This window comes from Mustelus asterias, chromosome 9, assembly GCF_964213995.1.
Source record: "Mustelus asterias chromosome 9, sMusAst1.hap1.1, whole genome shotgun sequence".
NCBI lineage: Eukaryota > Metazoa > Chordata > Chondrichthyes > Carcharhiniformes > Triakidae > Mustelus > Mustelus asterias.
Window position 1 is genome coordinate 31,192,345 of NC_135809.1, and position 26,098 is coordinate 31,218,442.

The 26,098-nt window shown below is 44.4% G+C and overlaps 1 protein-coding gene across 1 annotated transcript in view; it reads left to right on the forward strand.

Annotated features, from left to right (window-relative positions):
• Positions 1–26,098, forward strand: part of LOC144499054 (dedicator of cytokinesis protein 4-like) — a 386,914-nt gene that overhangs the window by 191,779 nt on the left and 169,037 nt on the right. The window contains exons 14-17 of the mRNA XM_078221109.1: positions 11,422–11,546; positions 14,481–14,643; positions 23,428–23,534; positions 24,807–24,960. Of these exons, the coding sequence (XP_078077235.1) occupies positions 11,422–11,546; positions 14,481–14,643; positions 23,428–23,534; positions 24,807–24,960 (549 nt within the window). The remainder of the gene's footprint in view (positions 1–11,421; positions 11,547–14,480; positions 14,644–23,427; positions 23,535–24,806; positions 24,961–26,098) is intronic.

A 26,098-nucleotide genomic window follows, 5' to 3' on the forward strand; every position in this document is an offset into this window, starting at 1 on the left:
AGGGAAACACCACCTCCAAGCCACTTACCATCTTGACTTGGTACTGTACCACTGTTCCTTCACTGTTACTGGGTCAAATTCCTGGAACTCTCTTCCTAACAGCACTGTGGGTGTACTTGCACCTAATGGACTGCAGTGGCCCAAGAAAGTGGCTCAGCACTACCTTCACAAGGACAATTAAGGATGGACAATAAATGCCCTCACCGGTGTTGCCCACATACTGTGAAATAATTTTTAAAAATCAGGCATTACAGTGCTGTCTGATATCTCATTTTCTATTATCCGTAAACGTCAGCTCATCTAAAAGATCTCCTGCCTGTATCCAATCCTGCTGCAAGTCCTGCTAACCCATCATCTCTGTCCTTGCTGACCTACATTGGCCCCCATCAGATTGAAACTTTCCTCCAACCAGATATTGGAAGGACTGGTATCATTTTCTTGTGCCTGCACCAGAAACTCCACCCCACTCTCTGGACCAGAACTTTCATAGTCTTGGTGAGCCTGAGACGTACTTTCAACCATGTATTCGCTGAATCAACAGAACCACCTCCTTCCAATTCTGCAAATTCACCCATCTTCTAATCTGCCTCATCATCATCTGATGCTGAAACCCACAGACCTGCCTTTAGTACCTCTGAACTTGACTATTCGAATCCTCTTCTGGTTGGCCTCCCATTTCCCACTCTATGTAAATGTGAAGTATCCAGAACTCTGCTAACCCAGCTTGCACCAAGTCCCATTCGCCCATTATCCCAATGCTTTTTGAGCTAAAGTGAGACCCGGTCCAACAATGCCTTGATCTCATCCCGGTTTTCAAATCCTTCCATGACATCCACACCTTCACCCCTAGCTCCACCAGCCCCATAGCCCACCTCTGGGCCCAGCCTGTTGAGCATCTTTTATTTGAATTGCTGCACACTTGTTAACTGCCTCAGCCCGAGGATCTGAATTTCATTCCCTAAACAGGGGCCTGGAGCGCAAGAGAAAGAAACTCTTGCTATAATTGTTTTGATGAGACCACACCAGGACTTCTGTGCACTGCTTTGGTCTCCACACCAAAAGATGACTAAATGTGGCCTGATGGAAGTGCAGCAAAAGTTCATCAGAATGATTCCTGGGGCGAGGGGGTTGCCCTGTGATGGGGCATGGAGTGCGTTGGGCTTAAATTGTCTGGAGTTATTTCATTGACACTTGAAAGATCCTTTGGGTCTTAATGGGTGGATCTGAGAAGCTATTTCTCTTCCTGGTGCATATAGAGCTATATGTGGCATAGTCTCAGAATAAGTGGTCAAACATTTAAGACTGCTGAGTTGATTATATTGAAGGCTAAGATAGATTTTTGGACTCTGGGGGAATGGAGGAATTTGGAAAATGGAATTGAGGTTAAAGATCAGCCATGATATTGAATAGCAGAATAGGTTCAAAATGTCATATGACCTACTGTTGCCTTTATTCACTTTATTCTTAAGCCTCCTTGCTTATCTAACTCATACTCTTCATTTATGAAACTCCTTAAGACTTTGACTAACTGTGCTAATATCACCAAATGGCTGTGTAAAATCTTTATTTGGTAACAGTTGTGTGAAGCATCTTGGTACATTTTACTATGTTAAAAGCATTGCATGAATGGAAGCTATTGTCCCCATTCTCGTGTTTAAGTCCTTTCGTGATCCTGCCTCTCCAGCCTTTGGAAAGTTCTCCCACTTTGCAACCATCTCCACTTTTCCCAAATTCTCCACTTCTTCAAATCTGGACACTTTGTGTATCCATTCCACCCCATCATTGCTGGCCACGCATTCTGGAATTTTCTCCAACTCCACTTTTTCCTTAAATTCCACCCTCTTGACGAGCTTTTTGTCACTCCTGCTAATGCCCCCTCCTACGACACATTGTCCATTTTTCCACTCGAATGCATCTGTGAAGTGCCTTGGCAAACTTTGGTTATTGAAGATGTGATGCAAAAGCAACTTGTTGAACATGTCAGCCAGGCAACTGTAGACTACAGAAGGAATTTAACATTGCTGGAAACGGTTGTACTCTGGATGAGAAACTAAACCAAGGTTTTATTGGGTGAAAATGAAAGATCCCATGGCAATAATTGAAGAAGAGCATGAGACTCCAACCCAGTTTTCTCACTTACATTTTTCTCTCAGTACACATCAACAAAAACCAATTTGCTGGTTATTTCATTTGTGGAATCTTACTTGCTCTGTGATTGTTTGCTGTGTAAAGAACAATACAGCACAGGAACAGGCCCTTCGGCCCTCCAAGCCTGCGCTGCTCATGTGCCCAACTAGACCATTCATTTGTATCCCTCTATTCCCAGTCTGTTCATGTGGCTATCGAGATAAGTCTTAAACGATCCCAGCGTGACCGCCTCAATCACCTTGCTTGGCAGTGCATTCCAGGCCCCCATTGTTTAAAATACGTCCCCCTGACATCTGTGTTGAACCTTGCCCCCCTCACCTTGAACCCGTGACCCCTTGTGTTCGTCACCTCCGACCTGGGAAAAAGCTTCCCACTGTTCACCCTATCAACGCCCTTCATAATTTTATACACCTCTATTAGGTCACCCCTCATCCTCCATCTTTCCAGGGAGAACAAACCCAATTTACCTAATCTCTCCTCATAGCTAAGACCCTCCATACCAGGCAACATCCTGGTAAACCTTTTCTGTACTCTCTCCAAAGCCTCCACGTCCTTCTGGTAGTGTGGCGACCAGAACTGGACGCAGTATTCCAAATGTGGCCTAACCAACGTTCTATACAGCTGCAACGTCATATGCCAACTTTTATATTCTATGCCCCATCCAATGAAGGCAAGCATGCCATATGCCTTCTTGACCACCCTCTCCACCTGTGCTTCCACCTTTAAGGATCTGTGGACTTGTACACCCAGGTCCCTCTGTGTGTCCACACTCCTGATGGTTCTGCCATTTATTGTGTAGCTCCCCCTTACATTAGATCTACCGAAATGCATCACTTCGCATTTATCTGGATTAAATTCCATCTGCCATTTCTCCGCCCAATGTTCCAGCCTATCTATATCCTGCTGTATTCTCTGACAATGTTCATCACTATCCGCAACTCCAGCAATCTTCGTGTCGTCCGCAAACTTACTGATCACACCAGCTTCATCTTCCTCCAAATCATTTATATATATCACAAACAGCAGAGGTCCCAGTACAGAACCCTGTGGAACACCACTAGTCACAGACCTCCAACTGGAAAAAGACCCCTCCACTGTTACCCTCTGTCTTCTATGGCTAAGCCAGTTCTCCACCCATCTAGCTAGCTCACCTTTTATCCCGTGAGATTTAACCTTTTGCACCAGCCTGCCATGAGGGACCTTGTCAAACGTTTTACTAAAATCCATATAGACGACATCCACGGCCCTTCCCTCGTCAATCGTTTTTGTCACCTCAAAAAACTCAACCAAATTTGTGAGGCATGACCTCCCTCGTACAAAACCATGCTGTCTATCGCTAATAGTTCTAAATGCGCATATATCCTATCTCTAAGAATCTTCTCCAACAATTTCCCTACCACGGATGTCAAGCTCACCGGCCTATAATTACCCGCGTTATCCTTGCTACCCTTCTTAAATAACAGGACCACATTTGCTCTCCTCAAATCCTCTGGGACCTCACCTGTGTCCAGTGAAGAGACAAAGATTTCTGTTAGAGGCCCAGCAATTTCATCTCTTGCCTCCCTGAGGAGTCTAGGATAGATACCATCTGGCCCTGGGCATTTGTCTGTCTTAATGTTTCCTAACAAAGCTAACACTTCCTCCCTTGTAATTGAGATTTTTTCTAACGGGTCAACACATCTCTCTGAGACACTACCTGTCAACATGTCCCTCTCCTTTGTGAATACTGATGCAAAAAAATGTACATAACAGTGAACACAATGCATTTTTAAAAGTAATCTATCATTAGTAATACCCTTTGGGATATCCCGAGAATCATAGAATCCCTATAGTGCAGAAGCAGGCCATTCGGCCCACCAAGTCTGCACCGACTCTCCATAAGATCATCTGATCCAGGCCCTATCCCCATAACCCAGTCCATCCTTGGACGCTTGGGGGCAATTTTACATGGCCAATCAATCTAACCTGTACATCTTTGGACTGTCAGAGGGAACCGAGTCCATCACCCAAACCAGCCTCCCCTCCATTGACTCCGTCCACACTTCCCGCTGCCTCGGAAAAGCAGCCAGCATAATCAAGGACCCCACGCACCCCAGACATACACTCTTCCACCTTCTTCCGTCGGGAAAAAGATACAAAATTCTGACATCACTCACCAACCAACTCGAGAACAGTTTCTTCCCTGCTTTTGAATGGGCCCACCATAGAATCATAGAAACCCTACAGTGCAGAAGGAGGCCATTCGGCCCATCGAGTCTGCACCGACCACAATCCCACCCAGGCCCTATCTCCACATATTTACCTGCTAATCCCTCTAACAGACGCATCTCAGGACTCTAAGGGGCAATTTTTAACCTGGCCAATCAACCTAGCCTGCACATCTTTGGACTGTGGGAGAAAACCGGAGCACCCGGAGGAAACCCACGCAGACACTAGGAGAATGTGCAAACTCCACACAGACAGTGACCCGAGCCGGGAATCGAACCCAGGACCCTGGAGCTGTGAAGCAGCAGTGCTAACCACTGTGCTAACCACTGTGCTACTGTGCCGCCCATATATTAAGCCGATCTTTCTCTACACCCTTGCTATGAATGTAACACTATATTCTGCACCCTCTCCTTTCCTTCTCCCCAGTGTACTCTATGAACGGTACATTTTGTCTGTATAGCGCAAGAAATAATACTTTACACTGTGTCCCAATACATGTGACAATAATAAATCAAATCAAAAAACTCCACACAGACACGGGGCAAACGTGCAGACTCCACACAGACAGTCATCCAAGGCCCGAATTGAACCCAGGTCCCTGGTGCAGTGAGACAGCAGTGCTAACCACTGTGCCACGTGTGCTCAGAGTTTCCTGTTAGCTCAAAAATTGCCTCTTGCCTCACACATGACAACTGTGACAGAATTGCATTTTAGGCATTGTGTACAGTCTTCTGACTTCATCTCCATGAGTCATTCAGGCATACGCCAAAGTAGGTAGTACAATTTTATCACCAACTCTCTTTCCCCAAATGACCACTTTAATGTTTTTATTTTGTCAGAAAACTAAGTTTAACCTAAATGATTTCACTCAGCTCATGTTAATTGGAAAGTTCTTGTGTAAAACTTATCTACAGGCGACCTCATTTTCCTCAAAGGAAGTAATTGCTTCTCCATCTGTGTCATGTTTCCAACCCGTAGAGGGCCAAACATTGAATTTTACTGCAGAAGCTCCAGTGAAACCTATTTTTAACTGTGTGTTATGTTTCTTCAGTGAGCTTAGTTTTATCTATACCTTTTACTTAATCTGGCCATGGGAAAAAGGGATAATCGTGGACCAGTGAGGAAGCCGGGCAACAATCTATTTATTTAACAGTTGGAATGGAAGTGTTGCTTATGTATCGTTAAGTCACCCGCGAGTAATCTGGTACAATTGTTGAAATTTTGTGGGCTTTCTCTCACAGGTTTCATTCCAGATATTTTCGGCTTTAGTTTTTCAGATTTCTCCCCAATGGGCAGGCACTGCCTCCCGCCACCCAAGAAAACTTGCCAACTATTATAGATTTCCGTAGCTACTGGTCCTATCCTGTCTTCATGGAATCTTCCTTGTCATTGGAAGGAAGCAGGGAACATGACACTAGACCTTTAAGCTTTTAGATAATGTCGGCACGGTGGCACGTTGGCTGGCGCTGTTGCCTCAGAGTGCCAGAGACCCGGGTTTGATTCCCAGCATGGGTGACTGTCTGTATGGAATTTTCATGTCTTCCCTGTGTCTGCATGGGTTTCTTCCAGGTGCTCCGGTTTCCTCCCACAGTCCAAAAATGTGCAGGTTAGGTTGATTGGCCATGTTAAATTGACTAGTTTCAGGGGCATTAGTAGGATAAAATATGTGGGGTTAAAGGGATACGGTGGGATTGTTGTCAGTGCAGGCTTGATGGGCCGAATGGCTTCCTTCTGTCCTGTTGGGGATTCTTAACTCTTAACAAGAGCATGATCAAACACAACATGACACTGAACCACATGAGGAGACGTTGGGACAGATGACCAAAAGCTTGGTCGAAGAGATGGGTTTGAGGAGTCTTTTAAAACAGTAGAAAGAGATGGAGAGATTTAGGGAGGGAATTCCAGAGCTTGAGGTTGAGGCACCTTTTTAAAAAAATCATTTATGAGATTTGGGCATCACTAGCTCGACCAGCATTTATTGCCCATCCCTAGTTGCCCTTGAGAAGGTGTTGGTGAGCTGCCTTCCTGAGTCACTGCATGTCCCTGAGGTGTAAGTACACCCACAGTGCTGTTAGGGAGAGTGTTCCAGATATTTGACCCAACAACAGTGAAGGAGCAGTGATATATTTGTAGGTCAGGATGATGAGTGGCCTGGAGGGAAACTTCCAAGTGGTGGTGTTCCCATGTGTCTGCAGCTCTTGCCCTTCAAGATGGTGATGGTTGTGGATTTGGAAGGTGCTGCCTGAGGAACCTTGGTGAGTTCCTGCAGTGCATCTTGTAAATGGTACACACTACTGCCAATGTTTGTCAGTGGTAGAGGAATCAAATGTTTGTGGAAGGGATAGCAATCAAGCAGGCTGCTTTGTCCTCGATGTTGTCGAGTCTCTAGAGTGTTGTTGGAGCTGCACACATCCAGGCAAGTGGAGAGTATTCCATCACACTCCTGACTTGTGCATTGTAAATGGTGGGCAGGCTTCGGGGAGTCAGGAGGTGAGTTAGGCACTGCAGGATTCTGAGCCTTTGACCTACTCTTGTAGCCACAGTATTTATATGGCTAGTTCAGTTCAGTTTCTGGTCAATGGTAGCCCCCAGGATGTAGGTAGTGGGGGATTCAGCAATGGTAATGCCATTGAATGTCAAAGATATAACTGTCAATGGTGGAGTGATGAAATTGTCAAACAGTTGTATTAAACAGTAATAGAACAAATTCCAAGTGACATAAAAAATCCATGTATTTTCTTTCTGGTCGTAATGTTTTACTAGCTTCTCACACACTAAAAAAGAATAGTTTGTAATCCGTGCTAAACCGTACATAATTTTCATGTGTAGTGCTTATGTTTTTCTGTTTCTCACCAGCTAGGAAGTTCTGAGTTCAGCCGTCCATTATGCACCCATCCAATTTTTCCTTTCCGTGTAGCAGGCAGGAAATGTTCTGAATCTGTTCTTGATTGTGCTAACATTTTCACATCCATTTTAGGGTTAAAAAGAAGCAAGCTGTTTCATTTTGTTCCGCAGGTATTTAAGGCAGGATGTAACTGTTTCAGCGGAGGAGGTCTTGAGCCATGCAAACATCGGGTCAGCACCCAACACGTTCTCTCCTTTGGGCAATCCCCCCAATAGTGGGTGACTACTGGCAATCTATCTGGCAGTGATGAATCACCAACCTGCATTATTAAGTGTCAATCTCTGGGCTGATTGGGTCTTCACTGAAATCTTCCCAGGCACACACAGGCCAGCCACTAAGAGCCAAGCCTAGCACGTGCCTGGGGATGACTTCCCTCACTGTTAGCCTGGGGAGACTGTGGGGAAGTCATGTACCTGCCCTCCCTCAGGAGGAGTTTCAGCCATCAGCGGACCTCAGCTGCAGCCACCAACCAGCCTGTTCAGGGATTTCCCCCAACACAGGCATGGCCTGGCAGCTGTGGGCACTGCTTATGTTAAATTGATCAACTCTCTAGGAGGCACCTCAAGAAGGAGGCACCCATGCATTTCCTGCTCCGACAATGGTCACCTCTGTTAGTGGGGCTGCTGTCCTTCCAAGGTAGATGCCCAAGGAATCTGCTTAATTAGCCACCTCCGGGAAGATCTCCCAAGCAGGCGGGTTGCAGCCACGAAGGGGCCGGAAGTCAGAAATAGTCCAAACTCGCTTTCATATTCTCAGGCTGCATGTTTCCTCCCCTAAGGAGCCAACTCCAGTCGGCTGGAGTTCCAAAACTTCCAATACCAAGTGTTCCTCAGCAAGATAGTATATTTAAACTGAAAAGAAAATCTGTTTTGTGGTCGGATGGATTTCTGTCTTCACATTTTGTCTTTCCTACTGAGCTCCTGTTTCAGAAATTGAGCATCAGATGCTAACCCAGTCACACTAGTGACCCAGGAGAATCATTAACTGAGTTCAGGATGTTAGTGATGTCCAAAGATGTGCAGGCTAGAATCATAGAATCCTTACAGTGCAAAAGGAGGCCATTCGGCCGATTGAGCCTGCACCAACAACAATCCCACCCAGGCCCTATCCCTGTAACCCCATATATTTACCCTACGAATCCCCCTGACACTAATGGACAATTTAGCATGGCCAATCCATCTAACCTGCAAATCTTTGGACTGTGAGAGGAACCCCACGCAGACACGGGGAGAATGTGCAAACTCCACACAGACAGTCACCCAAGTCAGGAATCGAACCTGGGTTCCTGGCGCTGTGAGGCAGCAGCGCTAACCACTGTGCCACCGTGCTGCCCTGTAGATTAGCCATGTTAAATTTCCCCTCAATATCCCTAGATTAGATGGATTAGCCATGGGAAATGTGTGGGTTTACAGGGATAAGGCGGGGAATAGAACTGAGACCTGGGTCAGATACTCTATGATGTGGAGATGCCTATCAGAGAGGTGATGCAGACTTGATGGACTGAATGGCCTCTTCTGCACTGCAGGGATTCTATGATTCTATTAATCATGGGCAACATAAGCTGTCAAAATGCATTGAAGTACAGTAGTCAGTGGGCCCTTACTAAGTTTTTGTTGATTACAATGACTCTTGATTTTCAAGCAGAATGATCCTGAGATATCGATGGAGATACTCATTGACTGGCCTCATCAGTTCAATAATTACTGACTGGCTGAAAGTCTCCTTCACTGACTGATAACATTTTAAAAAATGGCTGTGCCCTGCTACAGTCGTGGTTTTTCAGTGTTTAACTCCTTGCCTATTGTGGAGCTGAACTGGCTTGAAGATAATTGATGCACACAAACAAACATGTTTATTCATTCATTTCATCCTGAGGTAACACATTCCACCAGTAGAGGGCAGCAGGCTCTTGTTATCACAACAGCTGCGTAGGTGGTTTTACATCAGTACAGAATTGGGGCACACTTTGTGTGTGGGAGTGCATTGAAACCACTTCTCCCTTTGATAATGCTATCCTTACATTGCTGCATTGTAACAAAGGGAATTAAACATTCAGAGAAGGCATGTTATTTCAAAGCTTAATGGGTAAATAAGCTGCATCTTGTGATGGATGGTTAGCAGGAAGGTATGGGGGCTGTTCACAGAGTCAGTGATTTCACTGGAGACAGCAACAATGCAGCTGCAGTGCACTTCAGCACTCCAAGTTTGGGGGTGTGAAAAATCAGCAGGGATCTCACTCCTGATTGCAGTCAAGCAAGTCCTAATAGAAAATTGTCAAGTGAGGAGAGTGATAGGTGAAGTGGGGATTGTTTTTCGGAATACATCCGGGACTGCTCCCTGGATTGGTCTGTTTCTCATTCCAACAGGAAAGCAGCATTCCGTCATTTAGTTCCAGGAATTGAAGTGAAGTAAGAAACTGATGCGATGCAGTTAATGAAAAGTCACTGAAGGGTGCAGATGAATAGAGTCGCGGGGATTCGAATGCAAGTCGAAGGCCAGTGGAAATTTGGCGTTTTATTAGTAGGAGTATAGAGTACAAGGATGAAGTGGTGATTATGAATTTATCCATGACATCGGTTTTTGTCACAATTAAAATGCTGCGTGTAGTTTTGGACACGTTGTTACAGGCGGCACGGTAGCACAGTGGCTAGCACTGCTGCTTTACAGCTCCAGGGACCTGGGTTCGATTCCCGGCTTGGGTCACTGTCTGTGTGGAGTTTGCACATTCTCCTCGTGTCTGCGTGGGTTTCCTCCGGGTACTCCGGTTTCCTCCCACACACCAAAGATGTGCGGGTTAGGTTGATTGGCCAGGTTAAAAATTGCCCCTTAGCGTCCTGAGATGCGTAGGTTAGAGGAATTAGCGGGTAAATATGTGGGGGTCCGGCCTGGGTGGGATTGTGGTCGGTGCAGACTCGATGGGCCGAATGGCCTCCTTCTGCACTGTAGGGTTTCTATGGATGCTGGCGGTGGGCACGCTGGCACACAACAACAGCAGAAAGTACATTAAAGCCTTTGAGAGCATTCAGCGTAGATTGATTGGGAATGGGCCAGGGATGGGAATCTGCAGGCTCAAAGAGTGCCTTGAAATCCTGGGACTATTTCCACTGGATCACTGAAGGCTAAAGGCAGACGTGATGGTGGTCGATAATGTTCGAGAGAGTTTAGATTGGAGTGAGTAATGAAATACTGTTTTCCTCCAGAAAACATTGATACATCTATTTAAAACATAGTGAGGAGTGGGGATAGGAGAAATTTCTGCAGCCAGCTATTTCAGTATGAAATACTTTATCATGTGGAATGGTCAGACCAAGGGAATGGCTTTATTGCAGGGAAAATCGGGTAAATATTTGAACCAGACCAGAGATCACACGGCTATAAGAGCACAGTGCAGTGATTTGGGTTGCTCCCAGACAACAATTGCCCTCCAACTTTGCTGTAAATCTGTATGCTTCTATACAATGGAATGTCCTACTGATGCACACACTAAGAATATCCTCTTTTAAAGGGATTTCAAGGTCTCTTGCTGGATCTGGAGCTGTTGCCTCGGTTATTGTGTAGAATCGTACAATGCACAGAATACATTCAGATCACAAGACTGTGCCAAGCTCTATCAGTCCCACTCCCCTGTTCCTTGCCCATTGTCCCACACATCTTTCCTATGTTGCAGCATTTAGGCGACACTGGGCTGGAAGGTGCAATGCTCACGCTCTATGTTTTATTGACATACAGTTTATCACAATTACCCTTTAGTCTCATAAATGGAATGCTTCCAGTTGCATGAAGAAACGAAACGGCTTTAAGGTTGACACCCTGGGGGAAGCATTTGATTTTACCCCTCCACCACTCCTTCCCAGATCCCAGCCCCACCATGAACTGCCAAATGCAATCCTAGATCTTCATCACCAGGATGAGAGAGAGAAAACTGGAAGAAAGATTCTCCCAGTGATATCTCAACCCCATCTTAACCCCACCTGGGAGCAGGCCAACTGCCTGCCTCTCAGCCATTGTTGATGCGTGGTTCAGAGCAATCCAGGTATAGTTTGCAAATAAAGGGAAGCTTAGCCAACAGAAAAGAAACTTTTACAGAAAACTTTGACTTTTAATGAAAGCCTTAATAAAGTGTATCTCTTAAAATTGCATATTTTGTCTTGTTTACCCAGGCGACATCAGAAACGACTTGTATGTAACGCTGGAGAGAGGGGAATATGAGAAAGGAGGCAAGAGCGTGGCCAGGAATGTGGATGTTACCATGTATGTGTTAGATAGCGAGGGGGTGATTCTGAAGGTAAATAAAATGTCTTTTTGCACATTTTTTAGTTTTGATAGTTTTGAACACTTTCAGTGCAAGATTTGACCAGGAAGTTCCTGCCTCAAATGTCTGCAGTATGGGGAGGAAAAATATGTGTCAAGGTTGACAAGTACATTGGCACCACTGTGTATTGTGCCATAATTTCCTACGCATTGGCTTCCTGTTCTCCGTGTCCAGCGAATAATCCAGATGCCTCAATGTAGAAAGCAAGGAAGAAATGAGAACGTTAAACAGGAGTAGGTCATTCAGCCCCTCGAGCCTATTCAGCCATTCAATTAGTCATGTCTGTCCCAAACTCCATTGACCCACCTTGATTCCGTTACCCTTAATAACCTTGTCGAACCACAATCTATTATTCTCACTTTTGAAACTTTCTATTGGCCTTGCTCAGCAATGTTTTTGAGAGCGTTCCAGACAGTGTTTCTAACATCACCCTTACTGGTCTGACTCAAACTTTAAGGTCATGTCCCATTGTTCTGGACTCTTCCCATCCATGGAAATACTTTCTCTCCATTGTATCAAATCCTTTTATCATCATTGTCTCAATTAGATCAACCTTTAATCTTCCTTGAGGAAATTCAAGCCTAGTCTGTGCAAACTATCCCCATAATTCAACCCTTTTAGTTCGAGTATCATTATAATGAATCGATGCCACATTTCCATAAGGCCTTACTGAGGTCTGGTGCCTTAGATTCATTGCAGTTACAGTCATCCAGTTTTCTAACCAGAGCTCTGTACAACTGTGACATAACTTTGCCCCTTTGTGTATCAGCCCTCTTGAGATAAAAGCCAACATTCCACTAGCCTTTCTCATTATTTTTTGTGGCTGTCCATTAATGTTTAGTAACCTCTGACCTTGGGCCGCTAGATCTCCCTGCCTATCCACAGTTCCTAGTAGTTCACTAAATGTATCTAATGATTTCCACCCCAAGTAGGTGAGGAAGTTGTTGATGTGTTTATCATGATCTTTCAACACACCCTCGGTTCAGGAATTGTCTGCCTAGATTGGAAAACTGCCAAGGGCACCCCATAATTTAACGATAGGTGAGAGTGATGTTCTAGGAAATTATAGGCTTATTAGTCTGACATGATCTGATCCAACTTCCTTGGGCCCAAATTCCATTTTGCAAATTGAACATCTAAACATTGCAACTTCTTCTACCCATTTGCACTTTTTGCTGTGCCACTTATGTTGTTAACAAAACCCTAGATATACAGCTGTCTATTTCGTCATCCAAGTATTCTATAACTCCAATGAAAAGTTGTGCCTCTAGCACTAATCCTTGGGGACAGCACGAGTCACATCCTGTCATTAAGGAGACACCCATTGTCTTTACTCTGTCTCCTACCTCGTAACTAATTCCCTACCCAAGACAGTTAGTTGCTTCCAGATCCATGTGCTCTCACTTTCCTGAATGGTCGCTCTTGTGAAACTTTGTTAAATGTCTTTTGAAACTCCATATAAATAAAATTCATAGACAATTCCTTTCACAGCACATAATCCACCTCCTCCAAAAACTCAGTGAAGATTGTTAGACATTACTTATGCTTTCTGATCAACCCCTATCTTCCCAAATGTTGAGCCACTATGTCCATAATGATAGCTTCTACTAACTGCCCACAACTGATGTCAGACGAATAAGCCTGTAGACCATCTCTCTCGCCTATCTTTAAATCATGGGGTACCATTAGCAGTGTTCTAATCTTAGGGGGGCAATTTCTGAATCAAGAAAATTCTGGAAGATCATGATCAACAGATCAACCATTTCCTCACTACTTTTAATACCTTGGGGTGGAAATCATTAGGTCCTGGTGATTTGTCTATCCTTAATAAAGCATTTCTCCATCACCATGTTTTTACTTGTATTGAATCTGGTTTGCCCCTGGATTTACATTTAGTTTTCTTTGTATCGCTGGTATTTTATCCTTTCCCTCTTTTGGGAAGACCAATAGAAAGTAGCTATTTATTAAGTTTCCTAATTGTGCTATCATCTGCATCTGTGATTAAAGGGCCCATGTTAGTCGTCTTCATCCTCTTTATTATAATATGTTTTTAAAAGCTTTTAATATTTTCTTTGCTATCCCTCACAAGCATTTTCTTGCATTTCCTTATAGAGACTCTTACCACTTTCTATGGATGCTTTTGTTGTTCTTTATATCTGTCTAAGCCCATGGGGATCTCTACTCTCGTTTGCCTTCATATAATCCTTAACTTTTAGGTTTTTTCACACTTACCCTATTGACCAACTTTGCTTAACTTCAAAGGAAGAGTTCTAGTCCTTCAGGAGAATGGCCAAATACATTATTGAAAGCCTGTTCAATAGTTCTGCCCTGTTGTATTGTTGTCAATTCCTGCCTCACTCCTACAAATCAGCTTTGTCTAATTATGAAACCTTGATTCATGAGTCATCCTTTTGCCTCTCTAAATTATCGTTCGAGCTGTTGTGGTTGCTGTTAGCTCGGTGTTCCTTTTTACTGTTAAAGTATTGACTAATTGAGGTTCATTACTCATTCAGTCTGTAATGGAGGTTCAGCTCTCTCACGCTATTGCCCCAACTCCAATATTATTTTTAATAATGTATGTTTCTCAACTGGTCCTGCATTTAGATTGTGCATTTTTCTGATGGATGTGTTCTTTGTTGTAAAATTCTCCTTAACGTAAAAGGGGTTAACAACAAATAGCCACTAATAAAATCTGAAGAATTTTTCTATTTAATTAAGGTATCAGGAGAATATATTTATTTCATGTCTGTCACATCAGATGCTTTCTCCAATCGGTTTCCTATCATTATGTCTGTTTTGTACCCTGAATTCTGTTACGCTTTATTAGATTCTGTTCTGATTTGTGCAAAAGAATATCGAGGCATCATAATTGCTTGACCTTCAACATTGTTTTCCTTCCTCTTACAGGACTGCATTTCACTGGGATCTGGAGAAACCCCAGTGAGTGAGCATCACTCCTTTGTGCTTTATCACAACAATAGTCCCAGATGGGCCGAGCTACTGAAGCTTCCTATTCCTGTGGATAAATTTAGGGGTGCACATGTCCGCCTGGAATTCAGGCACTGTTCCAGTAAGCATCACCGACTTACACACTGAAAGCTCTATGTGAACAACTGAATACTACAATCCTATCTGAACTGCAAGTGCAGATCTTTTTAAAAAGGGGTTGTCAGATGTAATGTCGCCAGCCTACTGAGGAATTATTTAAAACTGAGTTATGATTTTATTATAGATCTCAGCACATGTTCATTTTTATCCCCCGTCCCAGATGCATGGCAAAAATCACAGCTTCTGGCACGTAGACCCCTTTCCAGTTATCATCAAAACATTACAGTGCAACTACTAAAACGTGAAAGTGATTAATGTTTGACGGAAGATTGTTTTGTATTTCTGTTAATGGTTTGAGTTTAATAATAAAAAATAAAGTTCCGACAGAAATCAGAGTATGACCAGGTTCATCAACACGGTCACATTACACAGGATGTTGCCTGTTATGGAGGGCATTAGCTGTGAGGAGAGGTTGGAGAAACTTGGTTTGTTCTCACTGGAACGATGGAGGTTTAGGGGCGACCTGATAGAAGTCCACAAGATTATGCGGGGCATGGACAGAGTGGATAGTCAGAAGCTTTTTTCCAGGGTGGAAGAGTCAATTACTAGGGGGCATAGGTTTAAGATGCGAGGGGCAAGGTTTAAAGGAGATGCACGAGGCAAGTTTTTTTACACAGAGGGTGGTGGGTGCCTGGAACTTGCAGGTGGGGGAGGTAGTGGAAGCAGATACGATAGTGACTTTTAAGGGATGTCTTGGCAAATACATGAATCGGATGGGAATAGGGGGGATACGGTCCCCAGAAGGGTAGGGGGTTTTAGTTCAGTCGGGCAGCATGGTCAGTGCAGGCTTAGAGGGCCAAAGGGCCTGTTCCTGTGCTGTAATTTTCTTTGTTCTTTAACACCTAAAGGAATAAATGTAGAGAAATGCTTGCATGGATAGGAAGCTCTGCAAACATGATGGGCCAATAGGCTTATTTTGGGTTAATTCTCAAAAGCAAATAAGATTTAACAATCTAAATTGTTTTCAGATTGGTCCACTTCTTTAAAATGAAAAGCTGCAGACAAAATGTCACTTTGCTCATGTGCCTTCCTAGAAATCTCCTCGACAATAAGGCCGGTGAAGGCTAAATGACCACTGTTCATGAATTATAGGCAAAAACATGAAGTTTTTTTTGGATGCTAAATCTATATGCAACTCTTTCCCTGCCTGCGTTGCCACGGATTTTCTTTTGAATTAAGTAAAATGGGTAATGACTACATTGAATCCCTGCCTGTGTGTGTGGCGCTGATTCCACATCTCATTTACATAATGTTTTTGGGAGGAGGAGCAATCTGCTTGGCACTGAGGAGAGCAATTCAAAATCTATTTCAGGAATACCTCATTTTTTTTTGAACTCTCCGAATTTAAATTAGGGCTGCATCCCATGATCCAGCGTGTGCTGATTTCATAAAGAAAACCAGAGCTTGGAGTGAATCGTGCAGCTGGCAACAGCTTCGATCACAAATAAGTGATGTTCCTCTCCCTGCCAAGTGGAAACAAAATGGTTGACAGTTTATTTATATCTTCATATATATAGATCATTAGTGCGTTTTGTTGTAAGGTGTTGTATGTGGCTCGGTAGGTCTCACCAAAGGGTTCTGAGTCTCATATATTTCAACAGTAAGTGTTTATTAGCAACTAGTAATTAATAACTGATAACATATATTTTATTTTTAAATATATACACCACGCAGAGTATAAGGTCTAAGTGAGGAGGTGTCTCCGTGCTGTCTTTACACAGGTCTCTGTCCAGTCCAAGACTGCCCTCTAGACTCGGGTCATGTGTTCCTTTACATCATTGTGTGGGCAATACTGTACCCAGTCCCAGGTTAACCCTTGCTATGCCAGACCCTTTAACTACACCTTCAAATCTTGATCCAACATATTTACAATGCACTCCTGTCAACCAAACATATTTGTAGTATTTCAACAATCGCTTACCCACACCCCCCCCCCCCCCCCACTCAAGTCTCTGTGTTTACAGGTATAGGCAGTCAGGTGGCTTTATAATTCTTCCAGATGTTGACTTCGCAACAGTTGGAGGAGTGGTAGACTCTGTTCTGGGTAAATCTTGATGAATAGGAGATTGTTTTCAATGTGGACGTTCTGGCATTTGGTCGCCATCTTCAATTTCTCTCCAATGTGAAAGGGTCACCTCGAGAGATGAGGAGGCTCCCTCTTGACTGTACTTTTTTTGGATTACTGACAAGGTATGACCATGGCTCTCCATCACCTCTCTGGGCAAATAAAAACCTCTCTATCATGGTCCTTAATTCAGACTTTACCGTCCTTGTGTAAACGTGACAGGTGCCTGGTGTACCTTTTGTTGTAAGCGGAAGCCTGCTTCTGCCTGTCAGATTGCTCTCGTGTGTTCTAGATGTTTTGGTTATTTTTGGCAGCCAACCTTCGTATTAGTGTTTTTTGGGCAGGATTGGGAGCTTTGTGGGGAGTTTTCTGATCATCGGGAGTTCAGATTGGGCTAAGCCACACCGTAGTCGAGTGAACCTGTAGGTTAACAGGTGAAGTCGCTGTTTTTCTTCAGGAGAGCAGATCCTTCTTTCAGCCTCACCATTGGATTGTGGGTATCCTGGAGAGCAGGTGCAATGCTAGAAGCCAAAAGTGGTAAATTGGGTGAAATATTCATTTGCAAATTGTGCACCGCTATCCAACACCATCCGGGTCTGGAATGGCATGTGAGCATCATCTTCAACGCTGCCACCACTGCCTCTGCGATGCTTGTGAACAATTGCTTCACCTCAGTCCATCAGAAGAAGTAATCTGCCACAATGAGGAAGGATCGGCCAGTGCAGATGAATAAATCAGTGCCCACCACAGCCTGGCTGGGAACTGTGTGTGGCTCCATGACTCCTGTTGACCCTGCTTGTGTAGCGCACACACTTAGCTGTTTGTTATCATGTCCTCAACTGCCCTTAAAAAGCTTGGCCACCGCCCTGCGGATTGGGCTTGTGCTCTGCCTTTGGTATTGCCCACATGTCCCTGGTGTTTTGTTCTGATGGATCTCCAGCCAGAATGACCAGCAGCCCTTTGTAAACCAGCAGCTCGTTAATGACGGTAAAGAATTTCTTCTGCTCAAGCCAAGTCTTCATGGTGCTACCACTCAGTCTCTGCTGTGGCTATCGTTGTTGGCAGATGTGGGCACACTCCTCACCTTGCCTTTGTCTCTGGTGGATTTGCTGGAATTTTCCTGTGGGAGCCGACCGCTGTCTCCTCACTGGTTTGGGAATATGATTGCAGCTCCTCAATCAGGTTGATATAATGTTTTGTTTGAAAGTTCACTGTGGCCCCTGGGAGGTGTGCCCATCATTGTTTGGTTTTTGCCCAGAAAGTGCACCGTCCCGTACATGAACCTCATAAGGTGCAGATGGAACCCCTGGATTCTAGGGGAGCATTTTTGCCAGCTCCTTCTCATTCAGCAGTGAGACCAGTGGCTTATGGTCTGTTTCAATGGTGACGTTCAGGCCAATAATGTAGCCTGAAAACTTCTCGCAAAGCCATGTGACTGAGTTTTTTTTCGATCACAGCTTACCTTGGCTGTGCCAATCCTCTGGATGTGTAATGTACTAGCCGACCACATCCATCCAGTTGCTCCTGAAATTAAGACTGCTCCAAGGCCTGTAAAAGAGAGATCCACTGCTTTGGTTTTGGGCAGGGTTGGGTCAGAATGTTGGTTGAGAGCCACGTGGCTTTTATGCAACCAAATGCTTTGCTCCTGGTGTGTGCCCCAGCACCATTCCCGATCTTTCAGGAAATGGTGCCTCATGGGTTCTGTTTCAGACTTGGTAAAAATTTTGCCAACTGGTTTATCATACCCAGGAATCTCTGGAGCTCCAGAATTGAGGATGGGGTTCTGAACTCACTGATGGCTTTTGTTTTCTGTGGGTCTGCCATGATGCCTTTGTTGCTGACATTGTGTCCTAAGAACTGAGTTGAGGTCTTGGAGAATTTACTTGGGAATTGCTCTGTACCGTGGCTTGCTTTCATCGCTTTAAGAATGATCTGTGCTGTCAATGGATTGAGGATTGCCTGATAATCCAAGTGGACTTTTCAAAGGTCAAATGTTCCTTGGCTTGAAGCATGTCTGAGGGCGCATCATCTGCCACGCTGACAACAATTCCGTCCCTGATTAGCTCTGATTTCAGGCCACTGTAATCACAGCCTTCAGTTATACTGTCCAGCTCATTATTTAAGGAGTCAACAGGTTCTTTTGGATATTGGACACGTTTCTTAAGCTTTTCTCTTTTTAAGGATCTCGTTACTGCCCAGAATAAAATGTGTCAAATGATTTTAATTTCAAATTGTGCTGAAGATTCATTGAATCCTTGTCGAGCTATTATATCATCGGCGTTGGACTTACTGAATGAAGTAGCGTGTTAATCTCTTTGCTTCTGATCTAGACACAAAGACAGAAGCTGACCGTGTATCTAATGAATCTTGTTCTGTTAAGTCCCCATTTTTCTGACTGACCTGAGCCTTGGGTGAGTCCAGACTGGTTCCCTCAGGTCGCTTTCTGATCCATGGTCATTTAAAATTCAAAGTGAATGCAGCTTTAAAGGCTGTTGGGAAATCTGAGGTGGCGCTGCCATGGGGAGCTCCGCAATGAGGTTTTGTCAATGTCGATGAGCTCCGACAGCTATGATGGACGTGATTTCTGTGTTTTAAAACTTTCATCAGTGTCTCCTGAGTCTTCGCTACCTAATCTAAGGGGGGAATTTTACCATTTGGAGTCTAAGGGCCGGATCCGGGCGTAATGCAGATCCGAGCCCGGAATCCTCTTTGCAGCGCGCCCATACGCTTTTTGCCAGCTCCAGTCGGATCTGCGCAGTGGGCGGGGCTTAGCGCTGCCGGAACGATCGGAGCTCTGAACTGCGCATGCGCAGTTCGAAAAAAAATCCGAAACAGCGCGCCTGGTCGTGAAAGAAAAAAAACAGCAGGCGGGCGGGGGGGGGGGGGGGGGGGAACCTGGGAGAATCTTGCAAACTGAAAATAATGTAGCATCTTCTTTTGTGCTGCCTAATTATCTATGGGAAAGGTAATTAAACTACAGTGTCCTAGTGAGCAATTAGTGACCTGTATAATACATTTGTGATCTGTAACTGGATTGTTGATGTCCCTGTAGCCATGAGCCAGGTGCTCAAATGTTCAGAGTCATGTGGTGAACTTGGAAGAATTGCCCCTGTGATGGAACTTGGTTGGAAATAAGATTCAAGGAGATTACTAAATCTGGGAAATCAACCATAGTGAGAAGAAGTTTGTATTGGCAACTCTTCTCTTACATTCCATGGCAGATGTGCCCCTACTTATGAATGTGATTTGCATGGGCAACATTGGGTGCAGCTACTCTGCCTCTGGAGCAGCCTTGGATCCTTTCTGTCATTTTGTTTTCATCTGAACATTGCACAGAATTAGAGGAATTCCCTTTGGCAGATATTGTCAAAATTATAATCGCAGGAACTAAAAACCTAACAGTCAAAAATTTGGGAAAATATTTCAAAATATATATATCCCCCATCCATATTTTGAACTATTTTCCCAAATTTTTGACTGTTAGGTTTTTAGTTCCTGCGATTATAACTTTGACATTATCTTCCAAAGGGAATTCCTCTAATTCTGTGCAATGTTCAGATGAAAACAAGATGACAGAAAGGATCCAAGGCTGCTCCAGAGGCAGAGTAGCTGCACCCAACGTTGCCCATGCAAATCACATTCATAAGTAGGGGCACATCTGCCATGGCACGTGAGAGAAGAGTTGCCAATACAAACTTCTTCTCACTATGGTTGATTTCCCAGATTTAGTAATCTCCTTGAATCTTATTTACAACCAAGTTCCACCACGGGGACAATTCTTCCAAGTTCACCAAATGACTCTGAACATTTGAGCACCTGGCTCATGGCTACAGGGACATCAACAATCCAGTTACAGATCACAAATGTATTATACAGGTCACTAATTGCTCACTAGGACACTGTAGTTTAATTACCTTTCCCATAGATAATTAGGCAGCACAAAAGAAGATGCTACATTATTTTCAGTTTGCAAGATTCTCCCAAATCCACCCCGCCCCCCCCCCCCCCCCCCACCCCCCCCGCCCAACCAGAGATCCATCTGAGCACGCCACCCCCTCCGGTGGACACCAGCGGAAGGCCAGGAAGGAGCTGCAGGCTCTCGAAGGACTGCAGGTCGGAAGGATGGTGGAGGGAGACCAACGATCGAGATAGGTTAGGAATGTGCTCTGCCAAGGGGGGCCTGCCTCCTAGGGGGGTCCGATCCCGGGGGGGCGGGGTCTGCTGAGGGGGGCCTGCCTCCCAGGGGGGTCCAATCCTGGGGAGGGGGGGGTCTGCTGGGGTGGTTAGTGGGGGGAGGGTGGGGGGTTGGAGTGGGGTGGGGTCTGCGAAGGATGGTCGCGGAGGATGGGCTTCGGAGGTTCCCCTGCAGAACAGAAATCCGCTTCAGATTTTTATTCGGCAGGTCGCTTACAGCGCGGATCCGGAAAGGACCAGAAGACGGTAAAGTGGGATTTGGCGGTAGAGTTGGGCGTGCGGTTCATTAAGTAGATTTAAATGCATGCTAATGCATTTAAATCATCGGGCCGCCCAATTCGGGCGCGGGCCGGAACCGCACCCGAATCGGGTGTCGGTAAAGCCGTGATCTGCTCAGATTCGGGTGCAGATCGCCTTAAAGGCCCGACGCCCAACTTTACCGCGATTTCGCGCCCAAAAACAGGCGCGAACTTTTGGTAAAATAGGGCCCTAAGCATTTTTGAGTTATGAAACCGTCGATTCCCAGCTTTTCCTGGGTCTCTTAACTTCTAATTATTTGTTACTTTAATTTTTTGTTCCCCTGTTCGGAGCGAGCTCAGCTGTCACATTGAAGATCAGGTAGTGACTCGGCACTTGTGCAGTATGCAGTGCATTTAAAATGGCAATTCTGATTGCTGCTGACTTTAAAACTTTTTAAAAACTTATTTTGGTTGATAACTTAAGCTTTTCAGCTTGATCTGCGAGGTTCTCTGACTCTATACTCTCTGAAGCTGGGCTTTTTTGGGATTCAGTAGAGTCTTCTGCTACAGTGTGGAGTTTTATTTCTGCCTGCTGCTTCTGATTCAGCTTTGGAGCTTCTCTCTGCTGAGCTCCTTCTGGTGCTTTTCTGCAGGTCAAAATGCGCCTCTTTTAATTTTCCAGGTTTTAAATCCCCTTGTCAGTCTCTATTGAGAGTTCTGGGTTGTTCCAGAAGCTGTCACTATGTTGTAAGATGTTGTGTGTAGTTCTGTAGATCTCACAAGGAGGTTCTGAGTCTTGTATAGTTGAACAGTAAGTGTTTATTAACGACTAGTAATGATAGAAATATATAGAGCTTTATGTCTAAACTAGGAGCTGCCTCCCATGCAACATCTGCTCACAACTCCGTCCAGTCCAAGACTGCCATCTAGACCTGGGTCATGTGCCCCTTTACATGACACTGTGGGCGATACTATACCAACCAACTCAAGAACAGCTTCTTCCTTGCTGCCATCAGACTTCTGAATGGACCTACCTCGCACCAAGTTGATCTTTCTCTACACCCTCGCTTTGACTGTAACACTACATTCTGCACCCTTCCCTTTCCTTCTTTATGAACAGGATGCTTTGACGGGATAACATGCAAGAAACAATACTTTTCACTGTATAATAATACATATGACAATAATAAATCAAATCAAACCCATTCCACATTAACGCTTTCCATGTCTGACCCCCACACTGCACATTTAATTACTGAATTGGAAATAGTTTCTGCTGTGGATGCACTGGACATCACAATGTAAGTGGGTAAAATGGGGGAACGTTCTTTTTCACATGAAAAAGCATTACATCGAAGAGAATAATTCTTGCACGGTTAATTCAGGAAGCAAACAGTATTTTAGTTGCCATCGTGTTTTGGCAGGAATTAACTTCCTGAATGGAGAATGGTTCCAGTTTTTACTCTGTGTTTGTGGCAACTGCTATTACCCTTAATCCAACACCAAGAAAGTTTGATAAAATTTCCATCCCCCCATCCCCGCGGGCACCTTCAATATAATTGAGGCCATCAACACAAAACCCTAAAATACCATCTCATTCAGAGAGGAAAACTATATCTAACCCCTGGGGAATAAGATCAAAGGCTAGATAGCACTTTAAACACCAATCTCAAGAGGAAAGAACACTGGAGTTTTCTAAAACACAATTTCTGAACCTAAGGCCTTGTGGAACAGTTAGACCGTAAGTTTTTCCTTTTACCATTTTCTGAATATACCTAAAAGTTAAGACTTTTCTAATTCTAATTTTGTTTTTATGCCAGTTACACAGTTTTTAGGTGGCAGATCTTCACAATAGCTCTTAGGGTGACATGATGGAATAGTAGTTAGCACTGCTGCCTCACAGCGCCAGGAACTCCAGCTCAATTTTAGCCTTGGGTGACTGTCTGTGTGGAGTTTGCACGTTCTCCCCACATCTGCCTGGGTTTCCTCCGGGTGCTCCGGTTTCCCCTCGCAGTCCAAAGATGTGAAGATTAGATGGATTGGCCATGCTGAATTGCCCCTTAGTGTTCCAAGATGTGTAGATTAGCTGGAGTAGCCATGGTAAACGTGTAGGGTTATAGGGATAGGGTGGAGGGGAGGACCTGGGGGTATGCTCTTTTGGAGAGTCGGTGCAGACTCAATGAGCCAAGTGGCATCTTTCTGCACTGTAGGTATTCTATGATTCTATTAATTCATATTTTGTTCCTAGCAAAGGAAAAAGGTGAAAAAAAGCTTTTTGGGTTCTCCTTCGTTCCGCTGATGCAAGAAGATGGCAGAACACTGCCAGATGGTATTCATGAACTGATAGTCCACAAGGTAATTGCACTTTGAGTATAATTGAACCAATAAGGGCTCTATTTGTAACCAGAGTAAAATTGCACTACTTCTGTATGGACAGTGCCATGGACCAGTCACTGCTGAACCGTCACTAAGTTGTTCCAAGCACCTTGGTGCTAAGGTTCTGTTGCATTCAGCAATACAATGGAAATGATGATAAAGACAAAATAGATGGATCAATGTAAGAATTTTGGAGTATATCCTGGCCACTGAATTTAGAAGAAAAATCATTGTTAGTTGAGATCTTGCTAATTATGTACATAGTTGCTCTGTGTATATTTCCAGATGGCAGTAAACAGACAATGTGATTCTGGGTTGCACTAGTACAAGGACAAGGAAAGAAGGCGATATTACTATAAAAGGCACTGGTTTGTCGCAATGTAGAACACTGCATGCATTGATCCCACAGGGACATTTTTATTGCTCGTAATGGGGCCTCATAAAATGAGCAGGATGCTGCTAGTCTCTGGTATCTTCACTGAGAAAAGATTGAGGAAGGTGAGTTTGTCCTTGCTGGACAGAATATTTGAGCAAGCGTTTTATATTTGGCAAAGCATTTGTCATTGAGAGGCAAACCAAATCACCTTTAAAAGGAGTGACCAACTGCCTGGCAACTTCCTTCACTAATAAATGGGTAGGCAGGGCTCAATTTTCTCAGCATCAGGGACAGTCCAAAGATGTGCGGGATTAGCAATGCTAAAAATTGCCCTTATGTCATGGGATGCGTAGGTTAGAGGGATTAGTGGGTAAATATGTTGGGATATGGGGGTAGGGCCTGGGTGGGATTGTGGTCGGTGCAGACTCGATGGGCCGAATGGCCTCTTTCTGTGCAATAGGGATTCTAAGGTAGGCTCTGGAAATGCACACATAATGGCGTGGGCACCCACCAGCTCCACACAAATGATATGCCACTGACCTTCATCGTTAATAGGCTCAGTGCTGGAGAGTGTCATCGGGCGCAATCCCAGCACAACTGTCAGGATTGTGGCCTAGACATTTTGGCTTCCGTGTTCCAGTATCAATGGCATTGACCTGTGGCCAAGGATATAATTGCAAAATGGGTAATGCTACCTTACTGAAAACTTCCCAGACTCGGGTTATCCTACACTACTGTTAGCTATGCACAAACATGTTGCAGATACACAGTCTGCGTGGCTATGGCAGTTTGACAACAGTGCAGTGATAATGTTTGTTATTAAAACATTATGACTTGGCAAAGGCTGATAAAAATTGCAAATTTCCATTTTTCAGTGTGAAGAAAACACCAACTTTCAGGACCCTGCTTGCTACCTCAAACTCCAGTATTGTAAAGGGAATCTCCATGGCAACAGCCAGCCGATCAAAGCTTCCAAGGAGACGTTTTGGATCTCATCTTTTCTGTGCTCTACTAAGCTCACTCAGAATGGTAAAGAAATGGAGTGAATGTACTTGGCAGTGTCACGTTGGAAAGAGAGATAATGCTGATGAGGAAGAATCTAGAACTTGGGTAGCATGGTTTGCGGAATTAAACATGTTTTCGTTGTTAACAGGATGTTTAAACATTCGAACAGATCCAAGTTATCAGGTTTACCTGCCTTTTAGATTGTTCAATATTAGCACTTGGCAAATTAAATGACTCAGTCATTTATCATAAAATACACTGTGGAAAAATAATAGAAGCCCTTCTGTTCTTAAGTATTATGAAAGACGATAATGCTCTGTATGGCGTATTCCCAGACAGTGACGCATTGTGTTATTGTTTTGTTTGTGATTAGTGGTGGATCTGAAAAGGTTACGTTTAATGCCCACTCCTTTGCTGCCCTGAGAAGATGGTGGTAGGGCACCTTCGTTGAACCAATGAAGTCCTAGTGGTGATGGTGTTCCTACAATGGTCATAAATAGGGAACTGTTGGACATTACTACAGTGATGATGAAGGGACAGTGATATATTTCCGTAGCAGGATGGCGTGGTTTGGAGAGGAACTTGGAACTAATGTTTTTTTCTATGACACTGCGACTGTTGTCCTTGTTGGTAGAGGTCTCGGGGGTGGGTAGTGCTGTCAGGATACTCCAGATAAGATTATACAGTGCATGCTGTAGATAGCATGTACCATGGCTACAATGATAGAGTGTGTTAATATTGAGCCCAATGAAAGAAGTGCGGATTAGGTGGGCTGTCTTGTCCTAATTGGTGTTGAGCAGCTCCAACCTCAATGGTGCCCAAGTCCTATTGGTTAGTATGGCATGTGATGCTTCATACAGTACGTCATAATGTCAGAAGTTGAGGGTGCTTGCTGATGCTTCCCATATTCTGCTCTCTTTTCAACTTTTCTGTGTTACGATCCTTTGGGGGTCATTAACATTTAAAGAAGAAATCTGAAGACCCAGCAATGGGGCGGGGCGGGGGGGACTAGCTGTTGATTGGCTGCCCATTGAATGGAAACTAACAGCCAATTTAAATAATAAGGGCCCCTATTAGAGGACCAACCAGTGTATCAGCATCTGCCGTAGGCACTTGCAGCACATAAAGAGGCCAGTCAGCCCATAATATCCACGCTGGTCAA